This window comes from Panicum virgatum, chromosome 9N, assembly GCF_016808335.1.
Source record: "Panicum virgatum strain AP13 chromosome 9N, P.virgatum_v5, whole genome shotgun sequence".
Lineage (NCBI taxonomy): Eukaryota > Viridiplantae > Streptophyta > Magnoliopsida > Poales > Poaceae > Panicum > Panicum virgatum.
This window is the reverse complement of record NC_053153.1, coordinates 77,741,592-77,761,578: the sequence shown is the minus strand read 5'-3', so window position 1 is coordinate 77,761,578 and position 19,987 is coordinate 77,741,592. Positions and strand designations below refer to the sequence as shown.

The 19,987-nt window shown below is 50.9% G+C and overlaps 2 protein-coding genes across 6 annotated transcripts; both read right to left on the bottom strand.

The window, feature by feature from the left end:
- Positions 1-493: 493 nt before the first annotated feature.
- Positions 494-13,444, bottom strand: LOC120692139 (cytochrome P450 704B1-like). 5 transcript variants are annotated; one of them, XM_039975376.1, is made up of 8 exons: positions 13,015-13,444; positions 4,724-4,826; positions 4,064-4,167; positions 2,328-3,973; positions 2,014-2,229; positions 1,631-1,927; positions 1,136-1,540; positions 494-971 (listed from the first exon to the last, which is right to left on the bottom strand). In XM_039975376.1, the coding sequence occupies exons 4-8, from the start codon at positions 2,652-2,654 to the stop codon at positions 588-590; spliced, it is 1,629 nt and encodes a 542-aa protein (XP_039831310.1). In that variant the 5' UTR covers positions 2,655-3,973; positions 4,064-4,167; positions 4,724-4,826; positions 13,015-13,444; the 3' UTR covers positions 494-587. The 5 variants fall into 5 exon arrangements, with proteins under 5 accessions (XP_039831310.1, XP_039831312.1, XP_039831313.1 ...); XM_039975378.1 differs by having other exon boundaries at positions 13,195-13,444; XM_039975379.1 differs by lacking the exon at positions 13,015-13,444 and adding an exon at positions 5,393-5,414.
- LOC120689380 (SWR1 complex subunit 6-like) lies at positions 4,043-13,319 on the bottom strand. The gene is made up of 3 exons (XM_039971669.1): positions 13,209-13,319; positions 4,724-4,826; positions 4,043-4,167 (listed from the first exon to the last, which is right to left on the bottom strand). The coding sequence occupies exons 1-3, from the start codon at positions 13,317-13,319 to the stop codon at positions 4,043-4,045; spliced, it is 339 nt and encodes a 112-aa protein (XP_039827603.1).
- Positions 13,445-19,987: the final 6,543 nt, after the last annotated feature.

The window sequence follows — 19,987 nt, the reverse complement described above, 5'->3', positions numbered from 1 at the left end:
TGGGTTTTCATTTCATACATTGGTTCTAAATTGTAGGTTCCATGCAAGTTTCATGGCTTGCGATGTACAGCAGTGGATGCTGAAATCCGAAATAATCTGCTTACGCTGGTATGGGTTAGAATGCCAACAAAGCCTTGTCTAATCTGGAGAAAAACTGTTTTAAAAGAGGAAAAACTGTATCCTAGCTTGGTCTTTTGCTGATGTCAGATGCCCCCGCCCTGTCTTTGAGAGATGCTTACATTGGTATGGGTCAGAATGCCAACAAAGCCTTGTCTAATCTGGAGAAAAACTGTTTTAAAAGAGAAAAACTTATAAAAATAGATCAGCACCTAGTTCCAATTTTCCTCTATCATCACCTTCACGTCCTTGTATGATCTCTTGATCTGTGCTCAGAAATAATAATGTCACACGCTCTGAGCTCATGCTGACTGGTCGACACTCGAATACTCGATACAATCTGAAATCTGAACCGGCAGGCAATAGTATGTATAGCAGATTCAGATTATTGACTCATCATCACATCTCTCGATATCCCAAAGATCACAACATCTAGGCGACTAGGATGCAATCAACTAACGAAATAATACTCAGATGGCCCTGGAGACTCGGAGCTTGAGGCCGTGCGCCATGGAGAGGATGGTCATCATGCGGTACTCGACGGGGTGCCCCTCCAGCAGCTGGAACCGGTAGAAGCGGCACAGGATGGCCAGCGCCATCTTCATCTGCAGGTACGCCGAGTCCTTGCCCAGGCAGATCCTCGGCCCCGCCTGGAACGCCGTGAACTTGAACGGCGACGCGTTCCGGAACGCGCCGTCCTCGTTGATCCACCGCTCCGGCCGGAACCTCGCCGCGTCGGCGCCCCAGTTGTATTCCATCCGCCCCATCGAGTAGGGCACGTACGTCACCATGCCACCGGCCCTCACCTTCGTCCCGTCCGGCAGCACGTCGTCCTCCAGGATCCCCTTCGGGTCCTGCATTGTTGAATTGGATTGGAAGGTCAGTCTCTCTCTCTCTCTCTCTCTCTCTCTCTCTCTCTCTCTCTCTCTCTCTCTCTCTCTCTCTCTCTCTCTCTCTCTCTCTCTCTCTCTCAGTAGTCAGCACGGCTGACCAGTCGTCGGAGGTCGCGCATGCTCACCTGAGGGACGGCGGGGTAGAGGCGGAGCGTCTCGGTGACGCAGGCGTGGAGGTACACCAGCTTGCCGAGGCTGTCGTAGTTGAGGAGGCTCGCGAACTGCGCCACGCGGGCGGCGAACGCCTTGTCGTCGTCGGCGTCGGGGCCGCCGCAGGGCACCAGTGCCACGCCCTCCTCGCGCGCGTGCTCCGCCTCGAACGCGCGCAGCTCGCGGCGCAGCTTCTCGGCCACGTCCGGGTGCGACATGGCCATGTAGGTGAACCACGACAGCGTCGTCGCCGTCGTGTCCCGCCCGGCGATCACGAAGTTGAGCACCACGTCCCGGAGGCTCTTGTCGTCCCCGAGGCCGCCGCTGTCCTCGCCGGTCTCGCCGAGCTCGATGAACCGCGACAGGATGTCGTGCTTGATCTGTTCGTTGCCCTCACACATCATCGTCGTGCCCGTTCTCCATCCATCCCATCTAAGACGATGAAGAAATAAAAAGAACCAAGCAATTACCTTCTCTTGCTTGCCGCTGGCCCGGGCCTCGACGATCTCGGCCTTCCTCCGGCGGATGACGCTGTAGGTGAACTCGTCCACGAGCTTGATGCTCTGCTCGAGGAGAGCCTCTGACCCGACGTGGAAGAACCTCTTCAGGCGCCACAGCGGGTCGATGAACCGCAGCGTGACGATGATGTTGGCGGCGTCAAACGCCTGGGCGAAGCTGTTCTCGGGGAGATCCGGCGACAGCGTGCCGATCTCAACCCCGAACCCAACCTTGCAGATCGAGTCCAGCGTCATCCTCATGTACAGTTCCTGAATTTAAAATAGCTCTCGTGTTAGAACAATGACTGCCCAAGAAATGCTCATGTTGGCAAGGGAGTGGTGAACAGATGATCCACCTGCATGTCCACAACTTTGCCTGTCTTGGATGCTTGGCTCAGTATGCCTGACAGCTTCAGTGAGTATTCTCTGAACACAATGGCGCTGAAATCTCTCAGGTTTTTGGAGGCAAACTCGAAGCTCGCCGTCTTCCTCTGCTTCCTCCACAACTCGCCGTCGGCGTTGAATATGCCGTCGCCGAGCAGCACATCCATGTAGGATCTGTACACGTCTCCCTACACAGTGTTCAGACATTTGAATCAGTTTTCACTACTGAAAATTCACACAGTTGAGTACTGCAGAAACTGAACATTATTTGGTTCAGTTCATTCACCTTGGGGTAATTGGTGAAGTTGGTCTTGAGGACATGCTCAACATTCACCGGGTCCGCGATGTAGGTGTAGGACGTGAAGGGCATGTCGACGGTCACCGTCCTGTGCTTCGACAGGTACTCGACAAGCCAGTCGTGCATCCTGTGGTAGTTCCTCAGCTGCTCCACCGTCGCGCCGATGACCGGCCATGATCTTGGGCCTTTCTGCTTCCTCAGGCTCCACTTGTGGACCAGGATCCATGAGAGGATGACGAGGAAGATCGCGATGTACTTGTGGAGCCTTGTCAGTGGGAAGAACGGCGTCGCCGGCGTGGCATGAGCTTCCACCATGGCGCTCCTGATGAAGAGTTCAGTCTGCAAGAGATGCTATGTATGCAGCGTTGGGTGGTTTTGTTAGGTGATATATTGGACACTGCAGTTACAAAACTTGGGACAATCTTGGTGTGACTGAAATTAAGATGGTTTCATTCATATGGTGTCCCTGACCTAACTCCCGGACAAGGTGGGGCTTGCATTTGTGTTCCTTTTTGTGATCTGCCAACCAAGAAAATGAGTCACTCTAATACACAGGCTATGCATTTTAGTGCAATTAGGACATGCTCTATTTCTGTTGTCAGACATGGTATCCAGTGTTGTGATCCATCAGCTCGGTACTCAAGGTTCGAAACTGAACCAACCAGAAAGAAAATTATGAATTCTGCCTATACTTTCTGTCCTGAAATGTAAGACATTTTGATTTATCCTAAATCAAACTGTTTTTGATTAAATTTATAGAAAAAGTGATAATATTCTAAATATCAAATAAGAATAATTAGATCCATCATAAATATAATTTTACAATTTACTTATTTGATGAGTTAGATGCTAATATTCATCTCTATAAATTTGGTCAAATTTAGACTATTTAACTTTGAACAAAGCAAAATACCTTGCATTTCAGGATGGAAGGAGTAGTTCCTTAATTGAGGCACAAAGATACAGTCCTTGATCCTATATGCAGTTCAAGTGAAAAAAGGTACATCCTGAAAGAACATTGTGAATCCAAAGGGGATTTTTTTTCCCTCAACGATTGCTGGGTTGCCATGTCAATGTCCAGCGAATGCTATAACAGAATGGGAGATCGGCATTGCTGCCCTTGCTTAGTGTTGGAACTTGGAACTGCTCATGTCATGTGCTGCTCAGTGGCAGAGTTTTGATTAAATCGGATGTTGTTGACTTACTGTGCATGGAACCAGGACATTTGAATTTGTGGTTATCTATCTAGTATAGTCGGTCTACAAGAGATCTACCTGGAAACTGCAGTACCTAACTATACCACTTACCGAACCAACACTGGCTATGAAGTACGAAACACACACAGCAAGCATATCCTACTGATCAAAGCACAGATGAAGCATCGTTGGGGACTAGATATACATCAAATATAGCTCGTACTATCCAGTAGATCAAGCTACAAATTTAAGGCAGCGAGTGTCATTGTGGATAACTTGACAGCGGCACGAACAGAACCGTGTCCCACACCTCACGCATGTGTAATTTGCAGAACTCCCACAAACTGAGCAGTAGTGGCGTCAAGACGAAGTACTCGGTGGACCAACAGCAGCCCTCAAATATGTTGGGACATTAAGAGGCAGCGACTCAAGATTTGCCTATTACAGTTCAAGAGTGAAAATCTGTTAAGCGCCCGACCTACAAAATAAGCAGGATAAGAAACGAACTTACAGCACAGAATCACTTACTTCTTGTAGCACATCCATGAATGATCTTGCTGCCCTCTTCTCCAAAGCTTTCCCTTGCCTTGTCTTGCGTTTCATGATCTTGGACTGCTTCTTTTGCATGAGCACTGTAGAAAGAAAAGCAGAAAACAAAATACGACTACGATTAGATCACTGCAGAATCGAACTTTAGCTATCTGTGGCTAGGACATCTGAATTGAACGTACATCACTGGTCCACAACCAAAAAGGCCTATATACTGTGCCTAAATTCACCATTTCCATAAATAGTGAACCCCATGAACTTCTATAGTTGAGAAGCTGTTGCATGTGGAGCTATGTGATATCTAAATGACTGATCATATAGCATCCCTGATGGCAATAACACGGTCAACTTAAATAATTTGTGTTGTTGTTTTTACAAGAGTTGTTAAGGTTGGTTTAAACTTATTTATCAATTCCTTTGCAAGGAAAAGAAATAAAGAATGCTGTTTATTCTGCAAACAAGCAATAACAAAACATATCATGCATAACCATTCTGTGTTTCAGTATTCTCTGCTTGCAAACTGCAAAGATTAGCATGCCCAATTGTAAATTGTAATTGAGTTTCTACATAATGTATGAACCTTATCCTTTTTGGAACATGGATTTTACATTCCAAAGGTAAATGAGAAAGGAAACTGACCAGGGTCTTCCTCATCCGTAGATCCATACTCACCATCATTAAGATCTACCACCTCAACCCCAGCATTATCACTCTCAAGAGCTTCAAGACGAGCTAATGCAGCCTGAAATGGATATGTTCACAAAGAGTAGCAAAAAAAGGAGATTATTTCAGGCACATTGATAGACCAGTAAGGCAGTAACTATATGCACAAAAATGATCTACATGAGATGAAGCTGAGTTAACACCTAAATTCTTCATAATTTATCAGTCAGGGATATACTATAGAGTGACAGACCAAGAATGTCAAGGAAAGAGGATCTGAAAACAGGCAGACAAAACATACCATCATGGCAATGGAAGAGCATAGCGAATTACACAGTAGAGTGGAGCTTACGGTTACTAAGCTTTTGGCACGTATTTTGATTACAAATCAAGGTGTCTGTTTAGACTTTTCACAAATCTGAAAGATTGGAAGGGAAAGCTCCTTCTGACTGTAGACTTTATGAAAACAAAAGAGGAGGATAAATGATTGACATGTTAAGAGATACGACAAGTGAATAAGGCTCCAAAATCCCTCTTAATAGTTTTTGTTCTTTGGCAAGAGACCATGAGAAAAGCAAAGGCACCACAACACATATGACACATAATAAGCAGTGTAAATAAAGAGTCGTCTAGAGCATATATTACCAAAACTACTTGCCAATAAGGCTGTCGGTACCTCAGGACTGGGGTACCCCCTCTTGCTATGGCAAGACTCGTGTAGTTATCCGTAACTACGCCCTAAGGAGCTGAGCAGCCGGATCCCTGGGTCTGGCTCCATCTCATCGGACCCGCTTCCCGCTCGGGACACGTCCGGTGTCACCACGTGTCCTGGAAAAGAAAGTGCTCAGGACCAAATCGGCCGGGGGCCCCGGACCCCCCGCGGGGTCCCGGACCCCCATATACTATCCGGACCCCTCACCGGGAGGGAACAGACACCCCGGGGGGTCCGGAGCCGCCACGTGTCCGCAAGCACGCACGTGGCTACCAAGCTTCCTCTGGAAGACTTGCTCACCTACCATATTTCATTTAATGCGGGTGGTTCAGAAGTGCTCTGCCGCAGCAGAGCCCGAGGAGACTCTTGACAGGCTGTGTTGTTGGTCGCGCGTCACCATGTGCATAGTACAGCCGCTGACACCACTTACGCCACGCGCGTTAGTCCACTACGCCAGTTAGACACGACAACTCGGTGACAGAGTATCATAACGGCTACGCGGTAGACCCAACAGTCTACGCCGCAACCTACACTGCCTCAACGGGCGCCTCACCGATGGGAAAGGAGAAGACTCCATCGGTCAGAGAGTCTACAGGATGATGAAGCGTGTCCGGCAAGAGATTCTCCATCACTGTAGCGCTATTAGTGTCTATTTAGTATAGTATACCTCCTTGTTGGGCCCATCTGTCGGGGTCCAACACCTATGTACGCGTCCTCTTTGCACTATAAAAGGGGGACACCCGCTAGAGAATGACTCAGGCCCGGTGGGGCAGAGGATAGACTCATTCATACAAGTACAATACACCACACAGTGGATGTAGGGTATTACGCTTCGGCGGCCCGAACCACTCTAAATGTCGTGTGTTCTTGCATTCTTGCCCTCGAGCTAGATCGGCCTAATAGCTTGGCACTTCCCCGAGTACTCCCCATCAGGGAATAGGCGGGTGCATTCCGCCACCCGGCTGTGGGTACCCCCAAAAATCCTATGTCATTTGGCGCCGTCCGTGGGGAAGGTGCAAGCATCGGTCAGATCTCCGCTCACTTCCTCGTCTCTGAGGTTGAGCTCATCCTCTGCAGCAACGACGAGAAGATGAAGAAGGGCACGGCGCCACCTGCGCCGCATGCCCCAGCACCGAAGCGGCAGTGTCCTCGGTGCGGTGGTACATGGCAGCGGCGTCTGCTGTGCGTCGCCACTGCGACACCTCAGAGCCGGCACAGTGGTGCGCAGGGGTGACGCCTGCTGCGCGTCGCCCTACGCCATTCCAGTGTCGGCTCAAGGTTTTCTCTCAAGCAACCACTCGGGGTCGCCCGCGGCGGCACAGCGTCGGCTCGAGGTTCCCTCTCAAGATGGAGCCTGGAGCCGGAAGGATGTTTGTCGCCTTCGCCCTCGCCCGGCTCAAGCCATCCTTGGAGCTGCTGTAGACAGGCGTCAGCCTCCGTCGCCAGGCGCGGGCCCCCTGTGCCAGCACCAAGGCGAAGCCGGCGAACGACCGCCCTTCTCCACGCTCCGTGCTCGTCCAAACGAGCACCCGTCTTTCCGCTGCGCCAGGATGTCAAGCTGGTTTCAGCGCATCAAGGGCAGCCATCGGGCTGGTTTCCGGTGGCAACTGGCAACGGCATGGCCACTCCCATTCAAAGCCAAAGAAATTGTTCTCATGCAAACTAAAGCATGAAACAGTTCTTATGCTGGGAAGGACCCCGCAAGCTCCCGAGGTTATGCTGGATGATGTTGTGAAGGCACGTCCAGGGCGCCTTCGCCCCCAACAACTGAGAGGAACCTCCAAGGTGGCAGCTCCACTGCGGCCAGCAACGTGCACACCTTACGGGGCAGCAGCTGTAGGTTATCACTAGATAGGATTGAGTGTGTTTCTCCTTTGTAATGATTTGGTGCCTACGTGTGGTCCAGAGCGGTAAAGGTCCGCCCTTGTAAACCCGGCCTCTGGCTTCATCGCACAAACAGGCGACACCAGCAAGTGGTCCAGAGCGGTAGAGGTCCGCCCTCGTAATCCCGACCTCTGATGTACACCACGAGTCAAGCAATAAAGGAGATCTGCTTCCTCAGTCCTATCTTTACATTAACCTGATAGCGCTTGTCCATTCAGCTTGCATGTTTTCTTTCTCCCGTACGGAGTCTTTTCTTTTGTTGCTAACAATCCAAAATTGAGTTACTGGCTTGTGGTCAGGTGGGGACACCCCTTCTAGCTGGAAGGCAGTTCGGACCTCTAGGGACTTGCTCCGGAGAAGTGGTGCCCGTATCCTGAGGTAGAGAAGCTCCGCGTAGCTTAGACTGTTAATGTACCCTAAGCCTACGTACTTCACTACCTTATTACGAGTTCCCTAGTATCCGAGACTGCTGTCCCTAGAGGTCCCGAGCTCCTTTCTAGTATAAGGCCTGGTTCCCTACACCTCACTGCAAGGTCCGGTGGCGTAATTCACGGCATCGTCAACAACGCTCCAAGTCCACTCCGGTGGCCCGCTCCGGCGGAGACCGCTCGCCACAGTCGCTCCAAGTCCACTCCGGTGGTCCGCTTTGGCGGAGACCGCTCGCCACGGTCGCCCCAAGTCCACTCCGGTGGCCTGCTCCGGTGGAGACCGCTCCCCACGGTCGCCCCAAGTCCACTCCGGTGTCCCGCTCCGGCGGAGACCGCTCGCCACGGTCGCTCCAAGTCCACTCCGGTGGCCCGCTCCGGCGGATACCGCTCGCCACGGTCGCCTGAAGCCGGGTCCGGGGAAGTAGTGCTTGCTCCTTGGGCAGTTCGAGGTCCGCTTAGCTCGGTTCCGTACACTAAGCCTGCACCTTCGCTGCCCTATGGAGAGCGCTCTAGTACCTGAACCTGGCGACAAGTGCTACGGCCTTGAAGGGGTCCGGAGCACCCGCTCTCGACATGAGCACGCTAACGCAATCAGCATTGCGTCATGATAATGGCCCCACCTGCGGGTTCGTACCTCTCCCGAGGTGGGCGCGGGGGCCACTGTCGGTACCTCAGGACTGGGGTACCCCCTCTTACTATGGCAAGACTCGTGTAGTTATCCGTAACTACGCCCTAAGGAGCTGAGCAGCCGGATCCCTGGGGTCCGGCTCCATCTCACCGGACCAGCAGCCCCGGACCCGCTTCCCGCTCGGGACAGGTCCGGTGTCACCACGTGTCCTGGAAAAGAAAGTGCTCAGGACCAAACCGGCCGGGGGCCCCGGATCCCCCGCGGGGTCCCGGACCCCTCACCGGGAGGGAACAGACACCCCGCCTGGGGGGTCCGGAGCCGCCACGTGTCCGCCCAAGCACGCACGTGGCTACCAAGCTTCCTCTGGAAGACTTGCTCACCTACCGCATTTCATTTAATGCGGGTGGTTCAGAAGTGCTCTGCCGCAGCAGAGCCCGAGGAGACTCTTGACAGGCTGAAGCGTCCCCTCATAAGAGAGAACTTAAATGTAATACAAACATCAGTCCCAGGAGGCTGATGCCACATTTATTACATCAGATGGTTCATTACCGTACAAACCTTCGAGGAGGACACTCGATACAGATAATAATAATAAGTAACCAAGCTACGACATAACACCAGACCGCAACCCACATGGGGTCTAACTCGGGCTCAGAGTACTGCATCAGTGAAAACATCTCGAACAGGGCCGGTTCCACAGGCAAGGTTGGGTGTAGAACGGTAACCCTACTCGGCGTCGTCTGGTACGAAGTCTGGGTCTTCTTCTGTAAAAAGTAAAAATGGGGTGAGTACAAACGTACTCAGCAAGTCCAACCACATCCACGGAGGGGGTTATATCAGAATAACATGCACGGTTAAAACAAGGATAAGGCTACGGTTTAATTTGCAGAAAGCTAACTTTTATGCAGGGGTTTATTTAGCAGAAAAACATTTAAGAAAAACAGTTTTTGTATTGAGTAACACTGAGTTTAAGTTTTAAACAGCTACCGGACTCCCCGTCCGTCGTAGCACACGGCACGGCTGCCGGATACATTTTCAAAACAACTCACACTAACCCATTCCCAAAGAAACACTAGTTATGTGACCACACCGTAACTCGCCCAATACCATGGGCACGGCTATTCGAATAACTTTTAACTCTGCAGAGGTGTGCAACTTTACCCACAAGCGGGTTACCACAACACGAACACCGTAGTGTCGGTGTAGATCCCGACATAGCCATTACCCACCTTAGCTAGACCTGATTCGCCATCACGGGATTCACCAAGGGGTCATCGACCTATCTCCGAGGTACGACCGGGGTATAAGTCACACTGAACATATCCCTTCTCCTTGGTCACCCATTGCTCTCAGCCCTCCTGATGGCTATCACATCAACTAGTGGGGTTTATGCTAAGCCGTTGCCCATTCAACGGTCGAGTGGTTTGCACGATGGTGGAGTTAGGTGAGATGACACACCAACTCGGTCCTTAGACATGACAAGATGGATATCTCCCTTCTTTGCCCTGCCACATTGGCACGAGCACACCAAAAGGCAAATCCGTAGAAATGCCATCCATCCCGTCTAAACTTTCTTTACAAAAACACCACATTTATCCCATCCCACATACACACACATTTTCTTTATAAAATAAATCATATTATGAGTAAAGTCCTAAGCATTCTAGTATCGATTAACGTCCCAGTAAGATCAGACATTAATCTAGGTGGTCAAGGAATGATCATCACAAATCAAGGGGTGGCTATCCAACCGTGTTTTCATGCAAGCAAAACATATGCAATTTTACAAAGCAGGCTATTGGGTTGTGTTTATAAAAACTAGGACAGAAACAAGCATCAAAGGATGGGATTGAACTTGCCGTCTTCAAAGCCTTCTGGGATCTCCTGTCCTTCGGGCTCGGGGTCGCGGAACGGGTCCTTGTCCACCTGCTCACAGTACTGCTCGTTGACGGGCTCTCCTTCATTCACTCCGTGGTCTACAGCGCACACAAACAATCACACAATCAATACACAGAAAATAAAGATCCATCGTTGAGCTCGAATCGGGAACACATAAGATATGGAGTGCGGAGTAATATTTTTGGGTGGATTCTTAATGGCATGGCCAAAACTAGGTTAAGAAAGGCGTGGTAGAGTTTCGGGTTGATCAGAGTTCATTTGGTGCATGAAATGATAGGTTAACAGGGTGTTTAGGGTTTAAAACAGGGTCCAGGGGTTTGGTTGTAATTAAAGAAAGGGCTTAATTAGAAATTTTCGGAAAGGTTTGGGTTATTTTAAAAAGGGTCAGGGCTTATTTATAAATGTTTTCATAAGGTGGGAGGGTCTGTTTTGAAATATAATAAAAGAAGGGGTTTCTTTTGCAAAATGGTCAAAAGGTGGGAGGTTCCTTTACTGAATATAGAAAAGGGGAGGGGGTTTTGGGCTAAATGGCCCTTTCTTCCTCCTCTCTCCACGGGAAAACAGGGGAGGCGGCCCGTGGGGCGTCGGCGGCGCTCGGCCGGCGGCCCTGGGCCTCGGGAACGGCCGAAGTAGTGGGGAAAAAGGGGGAAGGCGACGTGGGAGGTCGATCCCCTCCCTTAATTTGAGGAAATGGTGGCCCGAAGGGGCGGTTCTACGGTGGCGGGTGGCAGCAGGCGGTTGTGAGCGTGAGGCGGCGTCACGGAGCTCGTCAGCGGGCCGGTCCTGAGGGGGGAAAGGAAGAGGGGATCTCGGGGATCCCAAAGCCTACCTTGGCTCGGGCCGTGGTGCTGCAGGGAGGGGAGCTCCGCGGAGGCTGTCGCTCGGGAGCGGCGGCAATGGCGAGTGGCGGCGCTAGGAGGTCAGAGGGGTGGCTGTGGAGCTCGGGGGTGCTCTGCGGCCCCTTTTTATAAGCGGCCAAGGCGGTGGAGGTTCGGCGGGACGCGGGCGGGTGCCGGCGTCAACGGCGGGCGGGGCGCATACGGCGAGGTGACACGATGCCTCGGCCAAGCGGCGACCGTCGCAGGCGGCGCTGTACCGAGGTCGCCGGCGCTGTGCGGCGTCAACGGCGGTCGGCCAGTGTCGTGGTGTGCGCGGTTGAGCGACGTCGCATCGCGGCGTGCCATGCGTGCGCGGGGACAAGGGAGCAGCAGGCGGTCGGCTGGACGCGCGCGTTCGCGGGGCTAGGTGCACCGGCGGCCGAGCGGAGCGAGCGTGCGTGCGGGAGGCGAGCAAGCGTGCGGAGCAGAGCGGGTCGGGAGCGGGGAGGGGTGGCGCGGCCCGGCACGCCGCGTGCACGTGCGCGCGTGTGCGCGTGGAGGGAAGCGCTGCGTGCAGGGCAGGGGCAGCGAGCGGCCGGCTCGGGGAAGGCGAAGGGGAGTGCGGAGCAGGAGCGGCAGAGGGGAGCGGCTGTGGCGGCGCTTGGAAGGAGGAGCCGGGCACGGCGTGCTCGGGGAGGGGAGAGGGAAGGGAGCACCGAGCGCGCAGGGAAGGAGAGAGGAGAGGGAGGAGAGAAGAAAAGAAAAGAAAAGAAGAAAAAAGGAAAATGGAAAATGGGAGAGAGAAAAAGAAAAGGAGGGGAGAGAGAAGAGAAGAGAGAGAGATGGGGCGGGATTCACGGCGCCGACCGCGGCCGGTCGCGCACGCGCACCGGTCGCACGTGGCGTGCGGGACGAGGGCTAAAAGGGAGATGGGACAGCGGGAGATTTAGATATCAGGCTCGGTTAATCGGGGTATCGGGAGATCGGGCAGAACAGGGAACGTTCCCGAAAAAAATTAGGGTTAGGGTTTTAGGGAAAAACTTGAGCTCAACGACGGAAACTCGATTTTGAAACTAATTAGCCTACGATTTGCCTTAGCGAATTTTGGGATGTTACACAGGCTGTGCTGTTGGTCGCGCGTCACCAAGGTGCACAGTACAGCCGCTGACACCACTTACGCCACGCGCGTCAGTCCACTACGCCAGTTAGACACGACAACTCGGTGGCAGAGTATCATAACAGCTACGCGGTAGACCCAACAGTCTACGCCGCAACCTACACTGCCTCAACGGGCGCCTCACCGATGGGAAAGGAGAAGACACCCTCGGTCAGAGAGTCTACAGGACGATGAAGCGTGTCCGGCAAGAGATTCTCCATCACTGTAGCGCTATTAGTGTCTATTTAGTATAGTATACCTCCTTGTTGGGCCCATCTGTCGGGGTCCAACACCTATGTACGCGTCATCCTTGCACTATAAAAGGGGGACACCCTCTAGAGAATGACTCAGGCCCGACGGGGCAGAGGATAGACTCATTCATACAAGTACAATACACCACACAGTGGATGTAGGGTATTACGCTCCGGCGGCCCGAACCACTCTAAATGTCGTGTGTTCTTGCGTTCTTGCCCCCGAGCTAGATCGGCCTAATAGCTTGGCACTTCTCCGAGTACTCCCCCTCAGGGAATAGGCGGGTGCATTCCGCCACCTGGCTGTGGGTACCCAAAAATCGTCAAAGGCCAACCCCTTCGTCTCAAAGATGGAAACTATAATGAGGTCAATCCCTTCAAATGGTTCTGCTATATCCCCTAAATAAAATTGGAGCGTTTCAACATTATAACACATGAGCAGACAGAAGATGCATTCATGTATCCGTGTCGAGAAGGTTAAGTACACATACCAACTTTGCAATTCTTACTGTAAAACAAAGAATACTCCGAGAGGAAATGGAGATGCCACTCATGAACTTGGAGGAAAATACTAGCTTGGAATAGAAGGAAGGGGCAAGCTGCAGGAGTGGTCAGTCTACTCCTATAATAGATAGATCAGGTGGAGCGATCGATGTAATGGAGAATCCAACCCCTATCAGAGTACATGGGCGCGGTTGTCGGAGCTGGCGAGCGCGGATGCCATGCGCGTGGCCATGCGGCGCGTGCGGGTGCTCGTCCGGCGGAACGGCCCGACGTTCTCTTCTTCCCCGTCCATCTCCGGTCGCCACCAACAGCAGCGGCAGGAGGCTCTGGATGTGGCCTACAGGTGTAGCTGTAGAGGCGTGGGCGCGTGGGACAGAGCGGCCGGCGGCCGCTGGCTGGAGGTGCGCGACTACCAAAGTGCGGCGGCGGCGCGTGATTGCTGCTGGGCTACTCCGGCGTGGGCTCTGGTCGTCACATTGGTTGGTTACTGGGCTTTCTGTTTAGATGATTGGGCTACTGAGCTAGTCAGATGTTGGGCCAGGCCGTCTTGTTCGGCTCCTATTTCTCAACTCAGTTTCCCGAAACTATTGAGAATCCAACTATTGCTTGCTACATTCTGAATTTCTAATACGCTAAAGTCTGAAAATGTCCGTCCATCCATCCATGGCCTTGCACACGGTTCTTCTATTCAGAGAGGCCTTAAAAGTGCATGGAATCCAACATAGCTTTTATTGTAAAAGGGTGTTCGATGAATCACAAGCAACAGACACCTGCTCAACGCCTCGACTCGACTCGGATTGACTCCATCCAATGCTTTACCAGTGCACTGACAGTGATTAATCATGAAGTCCTCACAAAATTCTCATCACTAACAGATTGCTGAATGCGATTCATCCTGTTTTACAACATTGCTGGCAGTAAACATACATGTTTGCATCCTATTTTACAACTTCACATATATGCATGAGACAGAGAAGGCCATTTTCGCCTTGACTAGATCAGTCTATCCAATGCCATGTAACAATCATATAAATAAGCTCCTCTTGAGTCTTATTCTCTTATTTTATACTGTTCCGAACCATTAAGTTTCAAGCTGTTCAGATGTAAATGGAACCATACATTGACAAGTATCAAACTTAGTCGCCCTCACACTATCATGGGCCAGATTTCCACGTTCCTAATTCTTCCACGGTTCAAACGGATCTCAGATCGTCCAATTCTGTCACCAAAGCGATTCATCCGCTGAAATCACTCTCTTGTTTCTGCTCAGAAAAACACTAAGAAATATCAATCTCGTCAGTTCACCATCCACTTCTGGAAAAGGCATATGTGATATGACTAGAAACAAAAAGGCCCACATAATGTTTAAAACATCATGTATCCAACCAGTTTTTTTTAGAGTTGGCCTAACCCATCATATAACCAAAGTAGGTTGTTTCAGATTAAGCTAACACACCACCAAACAACAAATAAGACTAATATATCCATCGTCCACGTTGACTTTTATTGTAAAATGTTTAGACATTCAAGCAAACTATAAAGTTATTTTAAACAAAGTATGAGCCACATCTCATAATTTTAGGAAAAATTACCATGTCAACATCTCCAGATCTCCGTGATCTTTTGTAACATTCTGTTGGCCCGTAATAGAAGTTCCAGTGTGACAATCATCTTGACTTCTGGCACGCTTTATGCCTGTCCAAGACTACTGTCAAGAACATAGAGCCCGTTCAGATGAGCTGAAAAGCGCTGGCTGGGCTAGAATAGCTAGGCTGGTGGCTAGTATTCACTGTTCGTGCTAGATAGGGTGGCTGGCTGGCTGGTGTCAGCATCCCAGCCGCCGACGGAGGCACCCAGCTGCGCTTTCCTAGCGGCAAAGCTCCATTCAAACTAAAATTCAAATTTTGGCGCCAATGCACCACATTAAAGAAGCAAAATAGTGACACTGCTGCATATCGAATTACATTACATCAATGCCCCTAAAATGTGTCTTATGGTACCTAGTATCCCGGAAAGGAGTTATGTATCCTTGCTGCTCCATGTACCCCGAGTCCGCCAGACAGTGGCGGATTTACATGGGGGGCTAGGGGTTCTAGAGCCCCCCTACTGCCTTGCAAACCGTGGATCCCCCCCCACAGCACCCCCCCCCCCTAAAAATTTTAGCACCATTGATGAAGAAAGGGAGGAGCTCAAGGTAGAAGAAGGTCACCAGCCCCCCTGTTCCTCATTCCTGGATTCGCCCCTGCCACCAGGTAGTACCATCCTACAACAATTTAACAACTTCCAGTCTTAGTAACAAAACAATGGTTCCAACAAACTGGGTACACAATTGCTACATCATAAGCTTGAAAAATAAGCACAAACCTGGGGGTGGATGTGGGAACCTTTGATTTGCCTGACAATCTTGTAGAACCGCCATGTCATGACATGCACCCGCCTTCCCGGCTCCAACATAGGTGAATCGGCCATGCATGTCCACTATGGCGCAAACATTAATCGAAACTTCTCCACCCCTATTAATGAAGTCAACTTTGGCCTCTTGATTCACCTCTACCGGGATGTGAGTGCCATCTATTGCACCTATGCATCCATCAAACCATGGTGCATATTCAGCAAGTTCGCTACTCACTTGTATATAATGCCTATCGGCTGGAATTAGCACAGTCTGTGCCCACCTAAACATAATCTCTGCCACCTTAGTAGTCTTCCTACTTATTGTATCTAAAGACCGTTCGAATCTATCCCTGCATTCTCTAACACCAGATCTGTGTGCACAAATCCAGATATATAGACCTAAAGCTTCCATGGACCCACACTCTTTTGTTTTTTTTTTCAACCCATAGTGAAGCAAGTGGTCATGCAAGTTCAGGAAAGCATCACTGAGACATACATAAATTATCTATGCATTTAGTAGGGTCATCAAGGCTCAGTTTCTTCCATTGAGCCCCAGTCAGCTTGGTTATGGGAGGAGGGTTTACCACAGATGACTGCACAGACAGAATTGCTTTAATCCTTCTAAGCAAGACAGCTGCCTCAGCCAAGTTCTTCAAGTCCTGACTATCATTGGAAGACTCGCTGGTCCACGATTCCTCGCTGCTGTCCATCTGCAACTCAAGTAGGCAAAGCAATAATTAACTTGTCCATTCGGGGCATACTTAAATTCATGGATAAGCATTTCATGATGGAATGACAATTTTCCTAATGCCAACCATTTCTGGCACTTAAAAGACCACTACTACGTGCAGAATATGTCAAAGCTTTGGCACAAAATATAGGAAGGTCGTATTCAGGATCTGAGAAGGCAGCGAAGTCAAGAACCTGCATCAGGGTATATGCGCATCATAAGCACTCCACAAATGAGACCATCAACAGCAAGTTACCAACTCCTCAAATAAGTAAGAAAATAATCACATAGCAAACCTGATTCATTTCAATTAATCAGATTTCAATAAACCCTGCAGGTGCCCTCGCATATTTGCAACATAAAGTAATTAACAATGTTCAGATTCAAATGATAACATAGAATAAGATGTGTCACCTCGAGTTCAGCACACATCATTTATTCGACCCACAAACATTGAGCAGCAACCAAATTTAACGAAACGGTATATATTACAACAAAGAGGACTCACGAAACGATGGTAGCGTATCCAAACTATGCGACACAGGTACTAATGAAAACCATGCATGATGAAAACAGGAACAAATGAAGGACACTCAGCAGCAGACGCTGATACTTGGATCACTTGGACTTTAGAGTCATCACGTCCTAGGACACCTTGACGTAGTTGTACCGGCCTTCTTTGGTCTCGAAATTCAGGAAAGCCCTACGATGGAGCCTGTGTGTGCAAAGATTCAAGGCTTGGGCAAAAAATAGATCACTCTCGCTGTACCCATCCGCTTTCAAAATCTGATTGACTCGGGCCATCTCCTCAGCTTCAGTGATACGACGGGACTTGCGCTCCCTCGCGTCCTTAAGGATGTCATCTAGGTCATCAAGGCAGTCATCAAGGGAGGGCGTCTTGCTACTCTTCTTTTTTACTGGGCTGCAAACAGAATGCTCCCTGCTGGATCTTTTGTAGTGCCTGGCTGGAGGGGGAGAGCACGAGGAAGTAGATGACGCTGCCATTATGGTCACTGTTGCACAGGGGTTGACTAAACTTGACATAGTTCACAGCTGAGGTAGACATGGAAACATAAACAGTGTCAGAGGAAATGTCAGCAGCACAAAGAATATTATAAATCTGTGGTTAAACTTATAGAGCACTCATATGGCTAATCACCAATTCTGCATGAGTCGAAATTGAAGCACTCGAAGTTGATCAAATCTGAAAGAACAAAGGGCATCAGGGATAAAAAGTTTCATTATAATGCATCAGTTGATACACAATTGCATTGTAATTCTGATGTAGTTACAGAAGGGCACATAATAAGATTGACGTTAGAGCTTTAGAGCTTCTACTTCAAAAATGGATGCTGCTGCAAATGGGCGAATGGATGCACTGCTTGAACCTAGTAAGCATATCAGTTCACCAACAAAATACTCCAGGTAGCATTTACAGATGGTAAATATCATGCTGCAAAATGAGAATTTGGCATTTACGGCCTCAGTTCATGCTCTGATCGCTTGAATAGTTGTCTTGGAACGAAGTAACATTACTATTTGCAAACAAACTATGTGGAGCCACTTAATCTTTGAAACACACTGTTGGAAAGCTAGACACCGACAATGACCAGCGAGGGCGCCGGCGACTGCTCTGTGGTAGACTCACGCGAACACAAACTGGACTCTACGATTTTTGCACTGCGAACTGCTGCATCTTTTCTGTTTTACTTCTCCTTAATTGAAATGGAAACAAAAGGATGCCGGTGACCTCGGGAGCCACCGGGCAACACGCGCGCCACGATCTGCTAACGCAAGATGTGTGCCATCCCACACATCGGATAGTGCGCACGTGGCGAATGCACCTTGGCGTGGACTCACACGCCTCAGGCTTTTCTCCTCGCCGCGAATACAGGGCGAGCGAGGCTAACTACCAAAGCAAATAACAAGCTAACTAATCTAGCTAACTAACCAACGGCACAATGGGATTATTCAGCTAACACACGCCAGCAGCAATGGTGGAAAGGAGCGGAGGGCAGCAATGGCTTACCGGGCGGGTCGCGGAGGTGAGGGGTGGCGCCGTGGCGAGGTGATGTCGCGATGGGCCGAGGCAGTGCAGGCGGTGCTGCTTCGTCGGTGTCGTAGTACGGGGCGCCGGATTCATGAGCGGGTTCGTTCCGGCGGGCCTCCTGCACGTGCTCGTCCTCCAGGGGCCCCTCAGCTCCCTCTGCTGTGGATGCGGCGTGGAAGGCCGGCGCGAGCACGACCCGCTGCAGGGGGGGCGGGGCGGAGGGAGGCCGACGCCTGACACGGAAACGGCGGCGGTGAGTGGGCGAGCGGCGAGCGCGAGTGGGGGAAGCGCTGATTGGGCGAGCGCGAGTGCTAGTGGGCGGCGGGCCGGCGACGGGTGCGGTGGGGGAGGGGCCGGCGAGGGGAGGGGCGGCGGCTCGGGGCGGTCCCGACGGCGGCAGGGCGGCTGCCCCCAACCCTAGCGACGATGCGGGAAGAAAGGCTGGGAAGACCTGTGCTGCCAGCCGTTCGGCTGTTCAGCTGTTCGGCTGCACCTGGTGATTGACAGCCAATTCTGCCAGTTCAGAGGCCGACCGACCGGTTCAGAGGCCGACCGGTCAGACCAATTTGTCCAGTTGTAATCTGAGTAGGTTTCGTTTTATTTTTGGAAATTTTTGTATAAACCGATTTGGGGAGGGGTACGACTTCCCCGGCCTATAAATATAAAGGCTAAGGCCGATTGAGAGTATTCCTAATCGAATCAAATCAAAATATCGTATTACTTTTTGTCTCTCAAATCCTAGCCTTTTCCAACCTTAGATTGCTTTCTTCTTTCGTCTCGACGACGTTTGAAGACGTTCTGAGTGGCCTGCCGACCTCAGAGCAACCCTAGCCGCGCAAGCTCCGACGGGGTCCCTCCCGAGCTCGCGTTTCTAGGTCTTCGCGGTTCTCAGCTCCACACCGGTCAGACCGATCTGTGGAACCGGTCAGACCGGTCCGCCAGGGCATCGCTGGTTCAGATCGTTTTGACGATCTCCTGCGCGTTCTAGCGCATTCGAGTGTGTTGGCGCGATTCTGTGTCAACACACTTTTTGGCGACTCCGCTGGGGAAAGATTAATCTGGTTTTAAAACCGATCTAATCTACTCCTTGAAGAAGATGGGCTCTTCAGAGATCGACAAGGAAAACATCATCACGGCTACAATGGAGGAGGTCACCGAAGAGTAGCGCAAGGCCTACCTTCTTGTGGAGGAGCACGTCAAGGCACAATTCTTGAAAGGCTTCAAGAAGGATCGTGGTGGCCTCGTCAAGAGGGTGGAGGAGTTCGTACTGCCGTCTCTCAAGCTTAGCAAAGATAAGATTGAAGAGATCCCCAATGTAAGCCTCTCTCCCTCTGATATGTTTGATAGAATGTCATCCATAATGGATCAAAAGATTGTTGCTGCACAAGCTAATGCAGGTGACATTTTGATTAAATTGAGTAGTGATGTTGATGTGCTTAAAGGTAAACAACCCATGCCAGATCCTAACTCATTAGATCCGAGTTCGGCTACCCCTGAGTTCACATCTGAACCACTCTATGGTATGCCGCCGAACTCGTTCTCAGGGCAAACCCCGCCACCGTCGACCGTGCACACAGCACCTGCCGGACCGGTCCCACAGACCGGTCAGACCAGTACGACCGGTCAGACCGGTTATCAAACCGGTCAGACCGGTTACTCAGTACCGTCGCCGACGCCTCTCGAGACAATTCCAGGTTCGGCTGCCCCTAGCCGAACTAATGAATTATCACTGTATACACTACCTCGCACTACTACTGTAGCGGGAGGGCCACGAGGATCTGGACCT

Coding starts and splice junctions, on each gene's coding strand:
- LOC120692139 (XM_039975376.1), bottom strand. CDS start 2,654: ATGGTGGAAGCTCATGCCACGCCGGCGACGCCGTTCTTCCCACTGACA. Junction 2,230..2,327: donor ACTTCACCAATTACCCCAAG/GTGAATGAACTG, acceptor AACACTGTGTAG/GGAGACGTGTACAGATCCTA. Junction 1,928..2,013: donor GCAAAGTTGTGGACATGCAG/GTGGATCATCTG, acceptor TTTTAAATTCAG/GAACTGTACATGAGGATGAC.
- LOC120689380 (XM_039971669.1), bottom strand. CDS start 13,319: ATGGACGGGGAAGAAGAGAACGTCGGGCCGTTCCGCCGGACGAGCACC. Junction 4,827..13,208: donor GCTCCGACAACCGCGCCCAT/GTACTCTGATAG, acceptor TATCCATTTCAG/GCTGCATTAGCTCGTCTTGA. Junction 4,168..4,723: donor TACGGATGAGGAAGACCCTG/GTCAGTTTCCTT, acceptor TTCTTTCTACAG/TGCTCATGCAAAAGAAGCAG.